Source organism: Neofelis nebulosa, chromosome 11, assembly GCF_028018385.1.
Source record: "Neofelis nebulosa isolate mNeoNeb1 chromosome 11, mNeoNeb1.pri, whole genome shotgun sequence".
In the NCBI taxonomy this organism is placed as follows: Eukaryota; Metazoa; Chordata; class Mammalia; order Carnivora; family Felidae; genus Neofelis; species Neofelis nebulosa.
In genome coordinates this window covers 62,508,910-62,530,130 of record NC_080792.1, presented here as the reverse complement: position 1 = coordinate 62,530,130, position 21,221 = coordinate 62,508,910, and the positions used below count along the sequence as shown (strand labels likewise).

The 21,221-nt window shown below is 37.9% G+C and overlaps 1 protein-coding gene across 2 annotated transcripts; it reads right to left on the bottom strand.

Annotated features, from left to right (window-relative positions):
* Positions 1–208: 208 nt before the first annotated feature.
* Positions 209–21,005, bottom strand: PSMG2 (proteasome assembly chaperone 2). 2 transcript variants are annotated; one of them, XM_058692786.1, is made up of 7 exons: positions 20,785–21,005; positions 17,029–17,200; positions 13,393–13,451; positions 10,414–10,532; positions 9,137–9,310; positions 1,350–1,470; positions 209–511 (listed from the first exon to the last, which is right to left on the bottom strand). In XM_058692786.1, exons 1-7 carry the CDS (start codon positions 20,839–20,841, stop codon positions 419–421), a joined length of 795 nt encoding a protein of 264 aa, XP_058548769.1. In that variant the 5' UTR covers positions 20,842–21,005; the 3' UTR covers positions 209–418. The 2 variants fall into 2 exon arrangements, with proteins under 2 accessions (XP_058548769.1, XP_058548768.1); XM_058692785.1 differs by having other exon boundaries at positions 209–518; positions 1,351–1,470.
* Positions 21,006–21,221: the final 216 nt, after the last annotated feature.

Genomic DNA, 21,221 nt, shown 5'->3' with positions numbered 1-21,221 from the left:
CTCAGTTGGTTAAGTGTCCAGCTCCAGATTTTGGCTTAGGTCGAGATCTCATGGGTTCATGAGTTCAAGCCCCACATCAGGTTCTGTGCTGGCAGGAGAGCCTGCTTGGGATTCTCTTTCTCCTTCTCTCTCTGCCCCTCCCTATTCATGCTTGCTTGCTTTCTCGCTCTCAAAATAAACTTAAAAAAATAAAAGGACACATTTCAAATAAAGTTACTTAGGAAATACTTTATTGTACAAAATTTACATTTGTTGTAAATACTGAAATGCATGGCAAAACAACTTTTTATTAATCCATTTTTTTTTTGAGATTTTCTGTGAAAAGATTTATTTCCTAATACATTCTCAGATAATATTTGTTTAACAGCTGTGTTGGTAATAAGTACCTTGAGACATAAGTTATAAAACTGAAAACAGATCAAAAAAGCGCAGGAGGAAGACCACTGCCAAAGAGTAATCTCCATGAACTTGGCATTTTCCACTGCAAGGCAGATGCTGTGGGGTCATCACACTGTAAATGAAAAAAAAAAAAAAGTTTAATCCTTCAACTTTACCACCAAATCCCCTTTTCACATTTAAGTAGCATAAGACCCCTTCTCTACTTTCTTTTGTTTCTGCTCTTTTTGACTTTGACACTTTTAGTTGTGTTTCACTGTAAGTAAAAACAAAGGAATAAATTTCCATGTCTCTATATTAACTGAAGATAGATTTCCTTAAGTTCCAAATCATAAAGATATGCCAGAAAGGCTATGGGTGAAGTCCACCCAGTAAAATCAAATTTGAAGGGAACTGAGGTAAAAAAATAAAAAAAAAATCAGTGCTGTGTGATTTGTATCAATTTGTTCCTAGCAAAAGCATGAATTAAAAAACAGTACCTATCATATAAAGCAGCCTTATGGTGCTTCTATTATGCCTAAAGGCTAACTGATATCCCTGGGCGTAATGCTCTTATAACAGAGAAAAGTATTTTAATTATAATATGTATTTAATAGTTACAGTATTGCTTACATAAATATCTTTTGCTTTCCTGAAAAAAAAAAAATCCTGAATTTGAAAGAAATTTGTTTATTCTTGTAAAAATATGTCTGGTATGATTAATGCAATGTGACCAATTAATACCATGAAGTACTTAAAAGTTTTCCTTTTTTGGAAAAGCAGCTTTAATGAAACAACTGTAGATAACTGGTTGGTTAAATGCTCTCTTATCTTTTCAAAAGCTGAGCTAAACTAAATTTTACATAAAGATGTATCAAATTTTCACTTATTTGGCCTACTTATATAGAATATAAAATACAAGTTTACAAATACATAACTGGAGAAATCAGAGGCTTAAATGTAGTAAAACTTACACATGGTTTGATTATCTGAAGCCATTCATTAAGATATTCAACAAGACCTAGAGCATCTGGGATATTGTCTCCTTCTGACACAAATTTCAGCAGAACCACCATTGGAATTTCTTTAGAACAGCTATAATAAATACAGAGAAAAATTAAGTATTCTTCTACTGATATAAGACCCGGATTCCAGTGTGTCTGTTTTTATAGCTAAGACGATCTGCCAGGTTTTAGGCAAGGAGAAGACGCCACCTAATAAGATCACTTATTTATCCCCCTTGCCCCAGATGTATGGTATTTGTGGGGATAGAACTAGAAGCCATGTAATTAATGCCCACCATGGGCATATGTAAATTTGTGTATCACACAGGGCTGCATGAAAAAATATCCCCACTGAAAAATGTTCTGATCTACTCTCCAGATCTGCTGTAGAAGACAGTGATTTTCAGAAGCACCATAGCAAAGAGACTGAAAGAAAATAATACCCTTGTTATTAATAATCTAAAGCAGTGAAGGAAAAGTGTGGAACAGAATAAAGGGAAAAAAACTTATTGCTATTTCTTACAGATTCTATCTACTGTGTGATTTATAATGTGCTAAGGACTGTCTGCATATTTTATAATTCAATCCCTCAGCAATCCTTGAGGAAGTTATAATTATCTCCATTTTATAAATGAATCAGTTTGGAATAATGGGAACACAGACAGAATGCCTGGATTCAAATTCTAGCTCTGCTACTTACCAGACATGTCAGGCAAGTTACTTATTCAGAGCTTCAGTGTGTCTCATATGTAAAAGAGGGAACACAGCAGAACTTACCTCACAGGTTGTTGGGACATGTAAAGGAGGCAGTAGAGGAAAGTGGTTAACACAATGCTCAATACATAGTCAATACTATGTATGTGTTAGCCAGTATGATGAAGTAACTGAAGTTTAAAGGGCTTGAAGCATATTTAACACGCTCAATGTTCTGTATCTGGGAAGTGGCAGACGTGGGACTTGAACCTGAGTCTTTCTGACTCCAAAACAATCTCCTATTTGTTATAAATGTCTCAAGCTAGTAATGAGATGGAGGTAAATCAATGCAAAAAGCTTCCTGTTTGCCAACAAAAGCAAAAATATTTTCTAATACACTAAAATCAAAAACTATGAGAAAAATACGATGCTAAAACTTGAGAGCACATGACTGACAGAGAGGTTCAGAAATAAAGTGAGTTGAGTTCCTAAGCAGGGGATATCAGATGTGGAGAAGACTCTGATAGGGAGGTTCAGAAGTCTCAGATGTACTAGGAGAGGCTAACATAGCATCTCAGTCTCTAAATATTAGAAATTGGAAGTTGTTAGCAAATTACATCATCTCCGTATGTAGTTCTCAAATATCACAGAGGCTCTCAAGCTTTGTATGGAAGCACTGTGAGCTGTGATGACTCAGAAGATTCCAGATCCTACACATTCCTTAGAAATGGATCCTGCCTAGAGGAGGCTAGCTAGCCTCCCTGGCTGTGCCTTTATTTTCAAAGCTCGACCTTAAAAAATGAAGAAGTATGGTCTTGAATTTACAGTGCCTCCACTACTAGTTTGAAACACAAAGAGTAACATAATAGTTTTAATACCATCCTCTGGACTTCTCTAAAAATGAAAAGTGAAGAATGACTAATTTTATTACTTTGTGACATTAAAAACCTAGACACATCCATTATTAAATTATAAATGCACTTCTATTCCCATTAAATATATGGGATTTCAGGTCAGCCACACCACTGCCACCCCTTATTATTAGAGTAACTAATATTATTTTTTCCAGAGATCAGAATATATATTTGTTCTCATAATGGGAAGGCAAAATATATATGTTACAAAAAATTTAGCAAATATTCATGATGTGCACTGAGGAAGAAAAAAAGGATTCAAAATTATATAAGCTCTATGATGAGTTTTTTTTCAATTTCAAAAATTCTTTATTGCAGTGAATGTATAATTACACTGAACATTGAACAAGGGTTTGATTATAAGAGAATAAAAGATGTGTGTTAGAAAATTAAAAGAAAATTGATTTTGTGAGAAACATTTTTAAACAGGATGAACTCTAAAGTTATAAAGGTAGACATGGTATATCTTGCAGATATGTACATTTAATTCAGATATATTTTTAAAGGAGTTGGGAAGAGAACAAATGAAAAATTAGTAATGGTAGTTACTTCTGATACGTTATATACACACACACACATATATATGTATATATACGTGTATATATATATACATATATATGGGGGGGTGGGGAGAGACAGGGAGAGAAAGAGCATGTGCGCATGCAAGGGGGGAGGGGCGGGGGGGTGTGGAGAAAGAGAGAGAAAGAGAGAAAGAAAGAGAGAAAGAGAGAGAGAAAGAGAATCTTAAGCAGGCTCCATGCCCAGCACGAAGACTGATGCAGGGTTCAATCTCATCACAACTGTGAGATTATGACCTGAGCCTGAAATCAAGAGTTGGACACTTAACCAACTGAGCCACCCAGGCACCCCAGAACTGAGTATTATAAATATTGTTTCTTTGGACTATTCTATATTTTCCAAATGTTCTATGATGACTTGTCTAACTTTTATAATATTTTGCTATCGTTGCTAACTGTGTGGGCAAGTTTACAACTACCCAGAAGTTATTCTTTGGTCTCACAGAATTTTACCCTACACATGTGTGGCTTAGACTTCAAAGACTCAGAGAGACCCCTACAGCTCTTCTGAATAGTCCTTCTATGGTTCTCTGCCTTGTACTTTCCGAGTGTCCTAGCATTCCCCAATGCTGATATCTGTCTCCTCAACTCAGCAAGACTGGTCTGCTCAGGTTCCCTCCCCCTCCCTGTGTTGTAGTCCAGAAAATATCTCCAAGCAGAAAGTTGGGGGCAATTGTAGGACTTTATTTGCCTTCTCTCAGGGATCACAACTATGTGCTGCCTGGTGTCCAAGTCTGAAAAACAGTTGTTTCATTAATTCTGTCCAATTTCCAGTTGCTTATGGCAAGATGGCAAGTCTGAGATCATTACTCTAACACTGAGTAGAGCAAAAGGAGGAGGCTAATTTGTAAAGAACTAAGCAGTCAGGGTGAAGGCGCAGAGAGCTGTGGGAATACAAAGAGAGTAGTAAATTCCTTGTGCAGAAGGGAGAAGCATGTAAGGACACAGAGAAGTGCTGTACGAGGTGACTCTTAGAAACTGGGTTGGTTTTTGCAAGGGAGACAATAGGAGAAAGTACATGGGACAAGGCAAGGAAGAATGAGACAGCTTTTAGGAAACTGTGACTGCTAGTAGTTTAGCTGGAGTCCAGGGCACCAAGGAATGAGCCAGGCAAGGAGATCCTGCAGGGCCTTATATGACACATTAAGAAATATGAACCAGATTCTGCACAAAGCAAGTAAAACTGCTGATGGATTTAAAAAAAAAAAAAAATTTAATGTTTATTTTTGAGACAGAGAAAGAGCATGAAATGGGGGAGGGTCAGAGAGAGGGAGACACAGAACCTGAAGCAGGCTCCAGGCTCCGAACTGTCAGCACAGAGCCCAACACGAGGCCTGAACTCACAAACTGTGAGATTATGACCTGAGCTGAAGTCAGATGCTTAACCGACTAAACCACCCAGGCGCCCCACTGCTGATGGATTTTACTCTGGGAATGTTGTGATCAGTTCTGAATTTAATTTTATTTTTCAATTTTTTTTTAATGTTTATTTTTGAGAGAGAGACAGAGTGTGAACCCGGGGGGGTCAGAGAGAGAGGGAGATACAGAATCTGAAGCAGTCTCCAGGCTCTGAGCTGTCAGCACAGAGCCTGACGCAAGGCTCGAACTCACGAACTGTGTTATCATCACCTGAGCCAAAGCTGGAGACTTAACTGACTGAACCACCCAGGTGCCCCAGTTCTGAATTTCAGAAGGTTGATTTTACCAATACTGAAGATGGATTAAACAGAGTCATAATGAAGGAGGCGGGGGAATCAATCAAGAGATCTTGATGGCAGCAGCTACAGACTAAACTCACACCCCTCCAAAACTCATATGCTGAAGCCCTAACCCCCAATGCAATTCTATCTGGAGATGGGACCTGCACAGGTAATTGAGAGTAAACCAAGTCATAAGGGTAGGGCCCTAATCTGACAGCACTGTGGCTCTGTAAGGAGAGAAGGAATCAGAGGTCTCTGCTATCTGAAGATACAGCCAGAAGGCAGCCATTTGCAAGCTAGGAAGAGGGCCTTCACCAGAACTCAACCATGCTGGCTCCCCAATCTCAGACTTCTAGCCTTTAGAACTGTGAGCAAATTAATTTTTGTGGTTTAAGCCACCCTGCTGATTTTATTTTGCTATGACACCCCAATCAGACTAACAGCAGTCTAGGCTACAAATGATATGGCCTGAATGAAGCAAAAGAAGGACTGAAAGCTGGTGGTTTGCAGGGCAGGCCAGAGAATGATTACGTAGCCATGGCTTCCAGGCTGTGGTAAAAGAATAGTTGAAGTGATATTTTATATGATGAGCAATAAGCTAGACAGGAAAAGAAGTAAAAACACGAATGGGTGACAGACTGGAAAAAAAGAAAAGTGAAAAGAAATGAGCAGGTTTTAAGGGAAAAAGAGAAAGCTGGAATGGTACACAAGTATGGCCAGAGATGGACAAAACAAGGTGTATTAGGAAAACAAGCTGAAATGCCTGTATCTTTTCTGACAGAAGTCTTAGGTATTTCAGAAAGAAGCAGGGGCATAAATAATTACAAATAACAAGAATAGGTTCAACTTTTAGACAAAGAATAAAGCTCACTATGATCCTGGACCATGAGTGCTAGCTCTAGAGTGAAGTGGTTAAAAGTGCAGAATTTGGGGCCGGATGCCTACGTTTGAATCTTGGCTCTGCCACATGTTACTCATATGGCTTTTAGCAGTTATTTAACCTTGCAGCCCTTCAATTTTTTTGTTTATAACATGTAGTTAATAGCACATATCTATAAGGTCAGTAGGAGAATTAAATAATTTAATACATGTAAGGTGCACAGAAAGTACCACGCACATAATTTGCTAACACCATGACTACTACTTACGTTACTATTATGACTTCTTCAGGTCATATAGAAATCACAATGCAGATTTCAGAGCAAGCAAACCAGTCATTCTACTTTGCAAGGCTAGGATTATACTCTTGAAATTTATTATGTTAAGTAAGGAGGCAGATTTTTGGTGGACTTTCAGCAATGGTAACGGGGACATAATTTTTTTCTAAGGTTAGCTCTGCCCACTTCTCTAAAGCCACCACTGACAGCACAAGTGGTGCTCCTTATTCATGTCTCCTCATGGGAGAGCAGAGAGTAGACTAGCAGTAGAAGCCACCTTCTAAACACCGTTGGCTCTGTTTTCCATGAACCCACCAGGCACATCAACTCCTAGCAAGGAGGAAAAGTCAGAGGGAGTTGAAGCATACAGCAAGGCCTACTGGTTAGCCCTAAATTTAGCCTTAGGTCATATGAAACAGGAAGCTAAGGGATAAGGCAAGCAAAAATGGGGATAGTGTAAGTGTCTACAAATCTGATGGCAGACTGGGCCATCATATAAGTCATAAAAGTCAATTTACAAAAAGGGGCTTAAAGAAAAAAAGATCTCTTTCTAGTTTCCTCCTTTACTTTTCACTTGCCTGCTAACTGTTAGTGATTCTCAAAGATCAATCAAGAGTGACTGCAGAGAATTTAAAAGAAAAATGCACAAAAATAACTATAAATCTGTTATTGGGCATATAATATATAAAGATGTAATTTGTGACAATATTATAATGGGTTGGGGGGAGATAGTGTGACCAGTAGTAGTTTTTACATGCAACTGAAGTTAGTATCAACTCAGACTGTTATAACTTAAGAATGTTACATGCACTCACCATGGAAACCATAAAGCAAGTATCTCTAGAATATACACAAAAGGAAATGTGAAGAGAATCAAAAGATGTCCCTATAAAAAAAGGTGGCAGTAAAGCAGTAAATGAAGAACAAAAAAGGTATAAGACATACAGAAAACAAATAGCAGAATAACAAGTCCTTCATTAGTAATTACTTTTAATGCAAATGGTTTAACTTTCTAATCAAACGACACAGACTAGCAGAATGGATTAAAAAAATGATCTATTTACCGTCTATAAGAGACTCACTTTGAATATAAGGACACACATAGTTTGAAAATGAAAAGATGGAAAAAGATATTCCACACAAATAGTAACCAAAAGAGAGCAGGGTGGCTGTAAAAATATCAGACAAGGGGCGCCTGGGTGGCGCAGTCGGTTAAGCGTCCGACTTCAGCCAGGTCACGATCTCGCGGTCCGTGAGTTCGAGCCCCGCGTCAGGCTCTGGGCTGATGGCTCGGAGCCTGGAGCCTGTTTCCGATTCTGTGTCTCCCTCTCTCTCTCTGCCCCTCCCCCGTTCATGCTCTGTCTCTCTCTGTCCCAAAAATAAAAAAAATTAAAAAAAAAAAAAAATCAGACAAAATATCAAAAACTGTTATAAGAGATGAAGAAAGCCATTATGTATTGAATAAAAGGGCCAATTCACCAAGAAGATGTGATAAATACAAAGATATACTCACAAAACAAGAGCCCCCAAATATATAAGCAGACATAGAATTGAAGGGAGAATTAGACACAGGGCTACAATAACAGTTGGGAGACTTCAACACCCCACACTCAATAATGGAACAAACGGACTGATTCATAATGAAATAGAGGGACTTACACAACACCATACACACATTAAACCTAACAGATGTATACAGAACATCCCACTCAACACAAGCAGAATACACATTTTTCTTGGGTGCACATGAAACATTCTCCAGGACAGACCTTTGGTAGGGCACAAAATAAGACTTGATAAATTAAAAAGATGAAAATCATACAAAGTGTCTTTTTCAATCATAGTAGAATGACACTAGGACTCAACAACAGAAGGAAAACCAGAAAATTCACAAATATATGGAAATTAATACAGTCAAAGAAGAAATCACATGGGAAATCAGAAAAATACAGGAGAAAGAAAATGAAAACAACGTGCTGAATTTAAGAGTTGCAGCTAAAGTAGAGTATGAGGAAAAGTTTCAGCTGTAAACGCATATATTTAAAAAGAAGAAATTTCTCAGATTGATGACCTAAGTTTACATCTTAGGAACTATAATAAGAAAGGGAAACTAAACCTGGAGTTACCAGAAGAAAGGGAATAATGAAGATTAGACTGGAGATAAATAGAAAACAGAAAAACAATAGAGAAAATCAATAAAACCAAAAGTAGTTATTTGAAAAGATCAACAAAATTGACTAAGAATAAAAGAAAACTCAAATTACTAAAATGAGAAATGAAAGTGAGGATATTAGTATGGGCTTTGCAGAAATAAGTAGGAGTTATTATTTAATGAGTACAGATTCTCTGTTTAGAACGATGACAAAGTTCTGAAAGTGGATAGATGGTGATGGATATACAACACCGTAAATGCATTAATGCCACTTAATTGTACACTTAAAAATGGTTAAATTTAATGTTACATATATTTTACCACACTTAAATTATGTGATGTGTAAATATACAAACATATTCTCAAAGTTCTGATAAGTAATCCAACACACTCTCCCACTTATCTTACTTTCATTATTTTTAAGTAGGCTCCACACCCAATGTGAGCCTTGAACTGGTAACCCCAGAGATCAAAGAATCACACATTCTACGGCCTGAGCCAGCCCTTCCTACTTTCATTTTTAAATAAGGTGGGGGAACAAATGAACAAACAGACAAACTCACCCTTCATCATAGAGTGTTTTTGTGATACCTCCTCCAGGAATACGGATACAAAACTCAGAATCATCTATTTCAGGAATGCATGGGCTTTTTTCCATTTCTTCCCAGTTCAGGCTCTTTATTTTATTTTGAACAGTTTTTTGCAAGAAAGGTGTAAGCAGGTATCTGAAGGGAGTACTAGAAGCAATAATATAATTCAGTTTTTAAAAACATAACAACTTTGAGGGGCGCCTGGGTGGCTCAGTCGGTTGAGCGCCGACTTCGGCTCAGGTCACGATCTCGCGGTCCGTGAGTTCGAGCCCCGCATCGGGCCCCTGTGCTGACAGCTCAGAGCCCGGAGCCTGTTTCGGATTCTGTGTCTCCCTCTCTCTGACCCTCCCCCATTCATGCTCTGTCTCTCTCTGTCTCAAAAATAAATAAACGTTAAAAAAAAAAATTAAAAAAAAAAAAAAAAAAAACATAACAACTTTGAACATTAAGGCAAGTATCAGTTCTTTTAGCAAATACTATTTGTTCCATGTGTATTTTGTTGCAAAAGCAAAGCACAAGTTTCAGCAGTCTACAGAAGAATAGCATATAAAAATATTGCTCTGGCTTGCTATTTACACACTTAGAAGAGAGCATAAGGACCCAGGCCAACTTAAACTAAGGCAAGGTCAGCATGAAGATAATCAATTTCCCACAAGCTATGCTCCCTTCTGGCCAAGAGGACTTTTGTGAGATTCCTAGAATTGTATGTTTATTGTGAGATTCCTAGAAATTAGCTCCAGTTTTGAAAGGTTAGTCTTGGCTAATGCTTTTCATCATGATTTTATAGGTGCGGAAATGATAATGAAATAGTTTATATTTCTATCTCTTGGATACTTTGCCTTATATTTAGGAATTCAGTGTGACATACCTGATTTATACTTAGAGGCAACTGGATTTCTGCAATGACTGAATAACTAGAAATACGAATCCAATTTTCCAAAAATCATCCAATGAATCTCTCCTCTTTCTCTTTATCAGCTCAGCTCTGTAATGTCACCACACACCATACCAAACAACCGAAGCACAGTTCCAGAACAATCTATATCTTTACACCAAAGCCTTCCTTCTGCCTCAACCATAACACTACTAACCATACTCCCTCCTATCTCCTGACTTTATCATCTTTCTAAATTCCAGAGAGGGGAGATAAAAATATACATAACTTTTAAAACTTATTTTAGCTTTTTAATAGAGACACCATCATAATATTGCATAAATCAAAACAAAACTTTTCAAAGGCAAAAACATACCTGCGAAGCTGTAGGTCATTACGGTGATATGAATGACTGCTTGAAAGAACAATAACTTTGGCACAGTTACTACTTTTCACCCAGGAAAGCAGTTTTTCACAGAATGGCTTTGATTTATACTTCGTATACCGTTGAAAGAATAAAAAGAAAGTCTAAAAGTTAGATCTTAGCATATAATAAGAGTATTATATAAAATATTTTATTAGCTTTATGTGATAATTCATGTATTAAAATTATAATTATTTTTACTTCCACTTTCTGTCCTTAAACTGAAGGTGAGAGACGAAGAGCAATGAATTGCTTATTGTAGCTTTACAATTAAGAAATAAATCACAAGAAATCTAGTTTCAAAAAAATTCTATGCTGATGGACAAAGGAAAATTTCCCAGTTCTCTACTTAATCTATCGTTACTTAAAAACTATCACATGGTCATCTATAAAAACTATCACATGGTCATCTATGAGATCTTCTTGCTAGAAATTTCTGACCTGAATCTGATCAGGAAATGATTAGGTGAATCTAGGATGCTGAACATCTGGCATGAATCCTCGAAGAGTGAATACTATGAAGAGCAGAAAGAGGAGGCCACTTCTACGTCAAAGGCTAACAACTAAAAAGATGTTATAGCCAAATGTAACATGTGAACCTTGATTGAAGGTTCCAAAACTGAAGAATATTTTGGGGACAATTGGGGAAATTTGAATATGTCTTATGATACTACTGAATAATTCATTAAGAGCTGATTTTCTTAGGTGTGATAATGCTGCTGTGGTTGTGAAGGAGAATGTCATGAAGGAGAGATACATGCTGAACTATTTATGGGTAAAATATCATAACATCACCAGCCTACTTTTGGATTATTTGGCAGAAGGAAACTGCATGCACATGCAGAGAGAGAGAATCAAGCAGGTATGGCAAGATATTAACAGTTGGTTAATCTGGGAAGTGGGTTATACAATTTTGGGGGGAAAATTACTTTATGGAAATTCTTCTCACAGACCGCTATTAAATAATTATTCAATAAAATTTAAAATGCAGATAAGAAATAGCTAGCTCTTCAACTAGGGAGATGGTACAGCCTGATTAAATTAAAAAACTGTGTTTCAGTTTTCTGAAATCTCATTTTACAAATGAGGATAATGTTAATACCTGCTTTGTCACACTGTCGAGATGCTTATGTAGAGTAATATATATATATAAAGTACTCACAGCCATATTGGTGTGAAGAATCAATGCTCAATAAATGTTAGCTATTTTGAAATCACTATTCCCGTCTACCAAAAATTTCATTTAGACATGTTTGTCTTTCTTAATTCTTGAACTTACACTGGTAATAGGAAGAGAACAGAAAAAGCCACATAGCATAACGGAAAAATATTAGCAACTCTCACTGCAAAACTTTGGGTATGGTATTGTTAACTAAAGAAAGTAAAGAGTGAATCTAATATGAATATTAAAATAATCATAGCACTATTCACAGTTGTCTCAAACTAGAAAAAAATCTAACATTCCATTAACAGTACAATGGATAAATTATGGTTTATTTATACAACAGAATCCCACATAGAGGTGAGAATGAACAAACTACCTCTCCTTCGAACTACATGGATGGACCTCACTAACAGAATGTTGAATAAAGGAAGCTAGACATAAAGTACATGCCATGAGATTCCATTTACATAATAATATAACTAAGATGGAGTATGTGGGAGAGGCAACAGAAAGCTGATAATTTTCTGACCTTCTTAACAGATGGTACCTTAATCGGACTCAACCAACATTTACTAAGAGCTCCTCTACATGCTACATACTTTTCTAGAAGCTGGGGATATGAGAGTGAGTGATACACTGTCACTTCTCTCAGAATACTTACTTTATATTAGAGGTAGATAATAAACAAATATATGATACTCTAAGTAGTGATGAATTGTGAAGAAAACCACCCCAGGATAAGACAATAGGGTAGTCAGGGGAGGCCTTTCTGATGAGGTAGCATTTAAGCAAGGACTGAAGGAAGTAAACCATTTAGGTATCTAGAAGAAAAGTATTCCAGGCAGAGAAAATAATGTAAAGACTCTGAGATGGGAGTGAGCTTAATCTGTCTGAACAACACAGGGAGACCAGTGTGGCTAAAGCAGGGTTAATGAAAGAGGGAAACCAGTAATGAGCAAACAGGAATGGCTCTAAGTTCGATTAAGTAAAGCAGCTGTCCAAGAGAACTCTCTGTGATAATGGAAGTGCTCTTTATGGCAGCTGCTTGCCACACATGGCTATGGAGAACTTCAAATGTGGCTAGTGTGAAGGAGGAACTGAATTTTTAATTTTATTTTAGTTTATGAATCAAAATTTAAATAGCTACATGTGGATAGTGGCTACCATACCAGCACAGAGGTAGAGCCTAATAAGTCACAGTAAGGGCTGGGAATTCACTGGGATGAAAACAGGAAGCCACCAGAGGGTCTGAAAAGAGAAGTGATGGATTTGATTTAGGTTTAAAGGATAACTGGTGGTGCTATCTGCAGACAATTAGGTATTTATGGATGTGGGCAGAGCAAGAATAGAATTAGGGGTAGGAGAGAAGGCAGTGATTTGGACAAGAGTGGTAGTGGTGGAAGAGGAAAGAAGTTAGATTCAGAATTTATTTTGACATGTACATAATTTATATGTAGATGTCACTGGTTGAAATGTAATACAAATGGACTAAATCCAAAATATTCATTTGTTTAAATGTTTTCACCCATGTTACCTAAATTGAGAATATATAAGATCCAAACAGTATGCCTCATTTCCTTTCAATATAATCAATCAGTAAATGATGGTAACACCTATTCTAAGATTGGTTCTCTATAGAATCAGACTTTTCTTAACTGTACATACAGTAAAAAGAGCAGAACTGAGTTTTGAATCTTAATTCTTAATACTTAGTATTTTCTCATTATATTTCACTTCAGTCAACTTAAAAAGACAAATATACTAACCTTAATAAAAATGGATCTTAACTGAAGAGCCACTAGCTTCTTTGAAGGCAATGAATATACTACAAAGACAAAAAGAAAATGAAATCATGAGAGTTAAAATGATGGAGTTATACAAGTGAAATTACTAACATAAAAACTAAAATTGAATTGTAAGAACTTTTATACCTAATATTTTCAATAATTAAATATAAAACATATGAACTATATTATTCAGTTAAAATAGAACATTTTAGAAGTACCTTAAAATGCACCTGTGGGCTTTATTCTATATAACAGATTCATTTCTGAAAGGTTAACTGTTAAGAAAATATAAAATTATATTTCTTCTGACTGTGATTGTAGAATCAGGGAAGAATTCCCCGGAAACTTCTGGTGTTATGACACATCAAATAATTCTTAAGAATGTTTTTATTTAAGGGGTGCCTGGGTGGCTCAGTTGGTTGAGTGTCTTACTTTGGCTCAGGTCACGATCTCACAGTTTGTGTTCGAGCCCCACATCGGGCTCTCTGCTGTCAGCCTGTCAGTGCAGAGCCTGCTTCGGATCCTCTATCCTTCTCTCTCTCTCTGCCCCCCCCCCCCCCCCGCACAATCTCTCAAAAAAATAAATAAAACATAAAAAAAAAAAAAAGAATGTTCTTAGCTAAAAACAAACAAACATAAAACAAAAAGGGGCACTTGGGTGGCTTAGTTGGTTGAGTATCCAACTCTTGATTTTGGCTCTGGTCATGATCCCAGGGTTGTAAGATCGAACCCCATGTCAGGCTCTGTGATGAGTGGGAGCCTGCTTAGGATTCTCTCTCTCCCTCTGCCCCTATCCCTCACACATGCTTTTTTTTTTTTAATGTTTATTTATTTTTGAGAAAAAGAAAGAGAGAGAGACAGATTGAGAACAGGGGAAAGGCAAAGAGAAAGGGAGACAAAGAATCTGAAGCAGGCTCCAGGCTCTCAGCTATGAGCAGAGCCTGACACAGGGCTCAAACTCACGGACCGTAAGACCACGACCTGAGCCTAAGTCGGACGCTTAACCGACTGAGCCACCCAGGCGCCCCTGCTCTCTCTCTCTCTTTAAAAAAAAAAAAGTTATTCTCCCCTCTTCTCTCTGGAGAAGAGCAACACTCATTGGGATTTAGAGAAGGAATAAAATGCAAGAGAATGTTAGCTATATAATAAAATCCCTGGAATAGGTACATTTGTGTTCTTTAGAAGTTTTTGAAAGATAACATGCAAGATAATATGTAAAATTGAGTCAAGGTGTGTGCTCTTCTTCAAGGAAAAGGATCCATAACCTTCACTCACATTCTACAAGGGGGCCTACTGTACCGACGCTTAACATGTCCCTGCCCAACCTCACCTCTGAGAATGAGAACCAAGGACAAAATATGGCGTATCTTAGAGGCATGATTAGGCCACTGTGCTAAAGAGTAAAATTTTAGCTACTGTAAAATAATTTACAAATAACCCAGACTCCAGTAAATCCTTTGGCAGATCATGTCTCTCCAGCTATAGCTCTTTTGGGGAGTGTCTCCTTGGACCGGGGTAGTGACTAGGGGCTATGCTGCAGCAGCAAGCCTAATGACCTCCAGGTATTTTCAGGACAAAGGAGGTAAGAGCAGAAATTTAGGAATTAGGGAAAAGAGCACAAATTTAGGGGAAAGGGACTAAAACATGGGCCACTTAGGCCTGTAATCTATCTCTGATGTGCACATTTAGTGCAATTCAACAGACTTAATGGGAAGAGGATACATCTGTAGGGAGTGAGCAAAATGTTATACCACCTCCTACAATATTAGCACTCATATTCATCATCAGTGTATCAGGAAAATCTTTTTTAAGATCCTGCTTCCCATTACTTTTCTCTTCTGAGGTGATACAATACAAAAGCAACATCACGTTTCATGTTTTCTGGTATAAAATATGTAGCTTTTATCTAATCAAGGCTTTAGATCTACGAAGTTACAGAAAATACAGACACTAGGGGACCAAGATAAATGACACTACAAGGAAGTTATAAGACATATGCAGAAGATAGGACATTCAATAGGACAATGGATCTAGTTGTTTCCTCAATAAATTAGTTTCATGAAGGGATAAAAAAAAAAAGAGACTGCTCTACAGTAAAAAATTTCGGAGGCATAACAATCAGAAGTACTATGGTGGGTCTTAGTTTATTTTTTTATTATTATTTTTAATGTTTATTTATTTTTGAAAGAGAGAAAGAGAGTGTGTGAGTGGGGGGCAGTAGGGAGACACAGAATTCAAAACAGGCTCCAGGCTCTGTGCTTAACCAACAGAGCCACCCAGGTGCCCCTAGTGGGTCTTGGTTTAGACAAACTAACTTTGAAGGACATTTTGGGGTAAACTGGAACAGTCTGAATATGGATAGGGTATAGTTAAGATATTAAGAAATTACTAATTTTGTTAAATGTGATAGTATTTTAGCTATAAAGAAAAGTTCTTTAAAAAGACAAATACTTACATATTTAGAGGTGGAATGTCATGATATCTATAATTTATTTCAAAATACCTCATCTTAAAAATAGATAAAGTAGATTAAAGGACATAGCCAATTGACTTGTTGTGAGTTTGTGTCAGAGAAAAGCCAGTGGGTCTTCCACTAGTGTGAAGGTCCATCAGGGTGGTGTGGTGCTTAAGAAACAGGTCTCAGGGGCCAGAGCCTTGATTAGAAACTCAGGTACACCAATTATTAGTCATGTGACCTTAACTTCTTTGTACAATGGTTTCCTCATCTATAAGACTACCTATAGAGTAGTTGTGAGGATTAAATGGATTAATACATGTAAATGCACACAGTGCTCAGCTCATATAAAATGATAGTTGTTATCATTAGTGGAAGTATATCAATTCTAGTTCTACTATTTCTAGTACTTTATCCTTTAAGGCAATAGCTGAATTCAGTCTTATGGTAAACAGAACACTGAGAAGCCAAGAGAGCACCCTGTCATCAAATGAAGCAAGTGGGTGCTCCCGTGCCTCATGATCAATAGCTTTCCCCCACTCACTCAGAGCAGTTCTGTATTATAAACACAGTGGTCACAGCAATGTCAACTGTGTTCCCCAATTAAAACAAACATGACAGTGCAATGAGGAATTATGGAGATTTATGGCATGGTAAAAGCCTATGCCTACTAGTAGTATTAGGCAACTCAATTCTCTGAGCCTTATCAATATTATATTATTATGGATTCTATAATAACATGAGAGGATAACTATCAGGCCTACGTAAGGTAGCACATGTTAAACATACAGGACTGAGCTCGGTGGAATTCTCTTTACCCCTTTCTCTAGTATTAGTGGTGCTTATACTTGCCAGAAAGATCAGAAATTAAAACTGAGGATAAAAGAAGGACAAAAAACCTTTATGTTAAAAAAAAAAGGAAATCTCAAATTCTAGTAAAAAATATAAGTACAGTCATCTTAGGAGCTGCCATTTAGAAAAGACTAAGAACTAAAACCGTGATGTACAATAGGACAATAGGACAATATGACCAGGTCATAAATACTGCACAAAACTGGCACTAAATAAATATATGCTATAAAACAATATCCATTGAATCTATTTCTGATTTAAAACAATTCTTCCTTGTAAGAGAATAAAACATGGAAAACCTTACATACCTTCAGCATTTATACTGAGTTCTGTTGAATTTTCTTCTGCAGTTGCATATGGATTGTTTCCAACCATTGGCACAAGACAATCAGTATAGAAGTAACCAATCTTACACATATTCAGTGTAGAAATAATCAAATCTATTGCAAGCTGGCCAACATTTCCAACAGACACTGCTGGCTGAAATAAAAAATGTTCATTAAGAAATCAAAATTAGCAGCACTTTTAAAAGCTTAGACAGAAGACAATAATCACAGGACTACATCTGAATGGTTATGCTCAGGTGCATCAGAACCAAACATGGACTCTGCATTAGCTTCAACAAGGTGTCAGCAGGGGCTTCCTCTACTTTGGAGACTATTGGTTTAACACCTTATTGAAAACCGACTATGTGCCAATCATTGCTCTAAGCACTAGGAATGCAGGAAGACAAACGGATAAAAATTCCTGCCTCGTGGAACTCTCATTCTAGTAAGGGAGTAGTTAAATATAATAAAATAATGAAATACAGGCGTACTTTATTTTATGGCACTTGAATGTCTGTGGCAACCCAGCCTCAAGCAGGTCTTTCGGCACCATTTTTCCAACAGCATTTGTTCACTTTGTGTTTGTCACATTTTGGTAATTCTCTCAATATTTCAAACTTTTTCATTATTATTATATTTGTTATCATTTGATCTATGGTGATTATGACTCACCAAAAGCTCAGATGATGGCCAGCATTCTTTAGCAATAACATATTTTAAAATTAAGGTATGTACGTTGTCTTTTTAGACATAATGCAAACTTAATACATTATAATATAAACATAATTTTCACATCCACTGGGAAACCAAAAAATTCATCTGACTGGCTTTATTGTGATATTCACTTTATTGCTGTGATCTGAAACCAAACCCACAATATCTTTGAGATATGCCTATATACAGAGGTAAGTGCTATGGAGAAAAATTAAGTGAGAGCGTATATGTGTTTGGTTGCAATTTTAAACAGGTGATCAAGGAAAGACTTTAGGTGACCATTCAACTATAGACCTGGGAGACTTAAGGAAGACAGCCATACGAAGACCAGGGAAAAAAAAAACTTCACGCAGTGGGAAAGCAAGTATAAAGGCTTCTTGGGTCATCTTTCCCTTTGCTTTGTTAGTGCATAAAGGTTAGAGTCAGCTTCTTTTTACGTTGAACACACACACATATTTACCCCCATGACTTCAAACAGTACAACTGCCAAACCTCTACCTATCGCCCAGAACATTTATCTCAACTCCAGAGACTAATGGATATCTCCCCATGATTCTCTCATAGGCAATGCACATTCAACATGTACAAAACTAAACTGTTGCCCAAACTTGTCCTCATGTTTTGTATTTCAAAAGACAAACAATTACTCAATTACCTAAACTAAAAAACTTCTTCCTTTTCTCCTACCAACTACTTATAATACATGGCTAATTTTTATTGATTCTACTTATCTCTTTAATATAGCCCTTCCTTTGCATTCTTCTAGCAGTTGCTTCCCCCATCTCCATTTCCTCTTATTTTTCTGGGTCCCTCAGAGTGGTCTCCCACTTCTCATTGCTCTCATCTACTAATCTCCTGGTTATCTTCTGTAATTCCCTTACCCTTCCCAAGGATTCTGCTATTTAGTTTAGACCCTTTCTCTCCTGTATCATCTACACTTTCCTCACTATAGTATTCTTCTCATCAGTATGTGTATATATACATATATATGCATATATATATATATATATATATATATATATATACACACTATAATCTTTCCTTCTAAAATACCCTCCCTTGATCCTACATACTCCCCTAGCTACCACCTCACTTCTTGGTGTCTCTCCATAACCAAAATTCCCAACAGCTGTCCACTAAAGCACAAGCATTCAGGCACTTTATCTCTGAATTAATGAACAAATACATACATATATTCTCTATCTCTTCTTCCACTTATTCAGCCCACTCCAATATGGCTTCCCTCCCTTTGCCACTTTACTGATTACGGTCAAGGTTACCGCCAATAATCTCTTAGACATTACTTCCCCCACGAATCTTTTTTTTTTCTTCTGCCAGATATCTCCTGGAAGGATGCTTTTCTCTTTTGTGATTAACAAATATTTTTCAGGGGCGCCTGGGTGGCGCAGTCGGTTAAGCGTCCGACTTCAGCCAGGTCACGATCTCGCGGTCCGTGAGTTCGAGCCCCGCATCAGGCTCTGGGCCGATGGCTCGGAGCCTGGAGCCTGTTTCCAATTCTGTGTCTCCCTCTCTCTCTGCCCCTCCCCCGTTCATGCTCTGTCTCTCTCTGTCCCAAAAATAAATAAAAAATGTTGAAAAAAAAAAAAAAAAAAAAAAAAAAAAAAACCAAATATTTTTCAGAGAGATACTATGAAATACTGCAAAATTTCCTTCAACAGTACATCATCACACACAAATTTTAGCATTCACTGATATTTCTTGCATGCGTTAAGGTGAGAATTGCCCAAAAGTGATTATCATCATTTAAAAAATTAAGATATAACTGACATATAACAGTGTATCAGTTTCAGGTATAAACATATATCAGCTGATATATATATATATATATATATATATATATGTGTGTGTGTGTGTGTATATATATATATATATATATAGACATATTGTGAAATGATTACCACAATGTTTACTTAACATCAATTAGTTACAAATTTTTCTTGTAATGAGAACTTTTTAAAAGAATGTTTTAATGTTTTATTTATTTTTAAGACAGAGAGAGACACACACAGAATCCAAAGCAGGCTCCAGGCTCTGAGCTGTCAGCACAGAGCCAGATGTGGGGCTTGAACTCAAACTGTGAGATCATGACCTAAGCCGAAGTCAGAGTTAACTGAGCTGCCCAGGCACCCCTTGTAATGAGAACTTTTAAGATCTACTCTCTTAGCAAATTTCAAATATACACTACAGTACTATTAATTACAGTCACCATGCTGTACATTACATCCCCAGGACTTATTTATAACTGTAGAGTTGTACCTTTTGACTACCTTCATCTATTTCATCCAAGCAGCTCTCATTCTCATCTGCCTCTAGCAACCACCAACCTGTTCTCTTTATCTATAAAGTTGGGTTTTTTTTCCAGATTCCACATATGAAGCTTTTTTTTTTTAAACGGGTCCCTGTGTCCCTCCCCCTCCCAACAAATCCTAGGGTTCTTCTGTGCCCTTTACAAAGTGCTATCCTAGCATTTATTGCCCTTATTGATTTACGTGTGTTTCCAACTAAACTGGACACTCCTTGAGGACAAGGACCTAGTCTTATTCTAATAGACTGTTTATTGAAACAGTGACTGAATATGGGCAATTTTAGGAGCAATAAAACCGTGTGTTAGGTACTGGCAAGGTTCCATTTTCTGTAGTTATCTGGTTAATGACAAAGCCCTGCCAGCTTAAGAAAGCCTCTGTTACTAGCTGGAAAAAAAGATTTTCTAGGATACAACGAAAAGAAGATGGCCCGCACAACCTATGTACAACGTTACCAATAATAATCAGACACATTACGTTTTACAGTTAAGACTACAAACTCTAGTCTCAGAAACGTTTGGTGATAGCGCCAACAAAGATTCTTTCTGCAGCCCGGACTCCAGCGACAACCTCCCCGTTTTAAGCAAGCACCGTCTTCTGTCCCAGGGCGAGTGAACGACCTCGAGGCGCCTCCGCAGACGCCTCCCGACAAACAGCACCCCAAGCCAAGCAGGCAGAGCTCGAGAAAGCGGGGACTCACCATTAGGAAGGTGAAGCCAGCGAGGTCGGGGACAGAATCTCCGCAGGGAACAAACATGGTCGCACCGAAATGGAAGGACTGGGCGAGCACTGACCTAGAGGAAACGCAGGCGACGCGAGCGCGAAACCGCGAGCGCCGCGCGGCGTCCGCGCGCTGGAGTCCCCAGAGCCCCTAGCGACGGGGGGCGGGGCGGGGCGGGGCCGTCGAGTCGCTCGGCGTGGGGTCCTGAAGGGCCCGTCCAGCTACCTGCCGGTCCGCAGTGCGGAAGGGGCCCGCGAGTGGGGAAGAGATGGGGGTCGGCGGCGCCTGCAGAGACCCCGGCAGGGCAGGGCGGTGGGGAGCGCTGAGGTTGCTGGGTGGCGACCCCGAGGGAGGGGAGCGGCAGGTGGAGGTGGTCAGGCAGGGCTGGGGGCAGCCCGAGGCTTGGTAGTCCGCGC

Bases quoted from the DNA above. Each gene is read 5' to 3' on its own strand.
- PSMG2 (XM_058692785.1), bottom strand. From the start codon at position 20,841: ATGTTTGTTCCCTGCGGAGATTCTGTCCCCGACCTCGCTGGCTTCACC. The intron at 13,452-17,028 runs GTATGTAAGGTT...TTGTCTTTGTAG, and splicing joins ACTCAGTATAAATGCTGAAG to TATATTCATTGCCTTCAAAG. The intron at 1,471-9,136 runs GTGAGTTTGTCT...TATTTATTATAG, and splicing joins AAAACACTCTATGATGAAGG to CTGTTCTAAAGAAATTCCAA.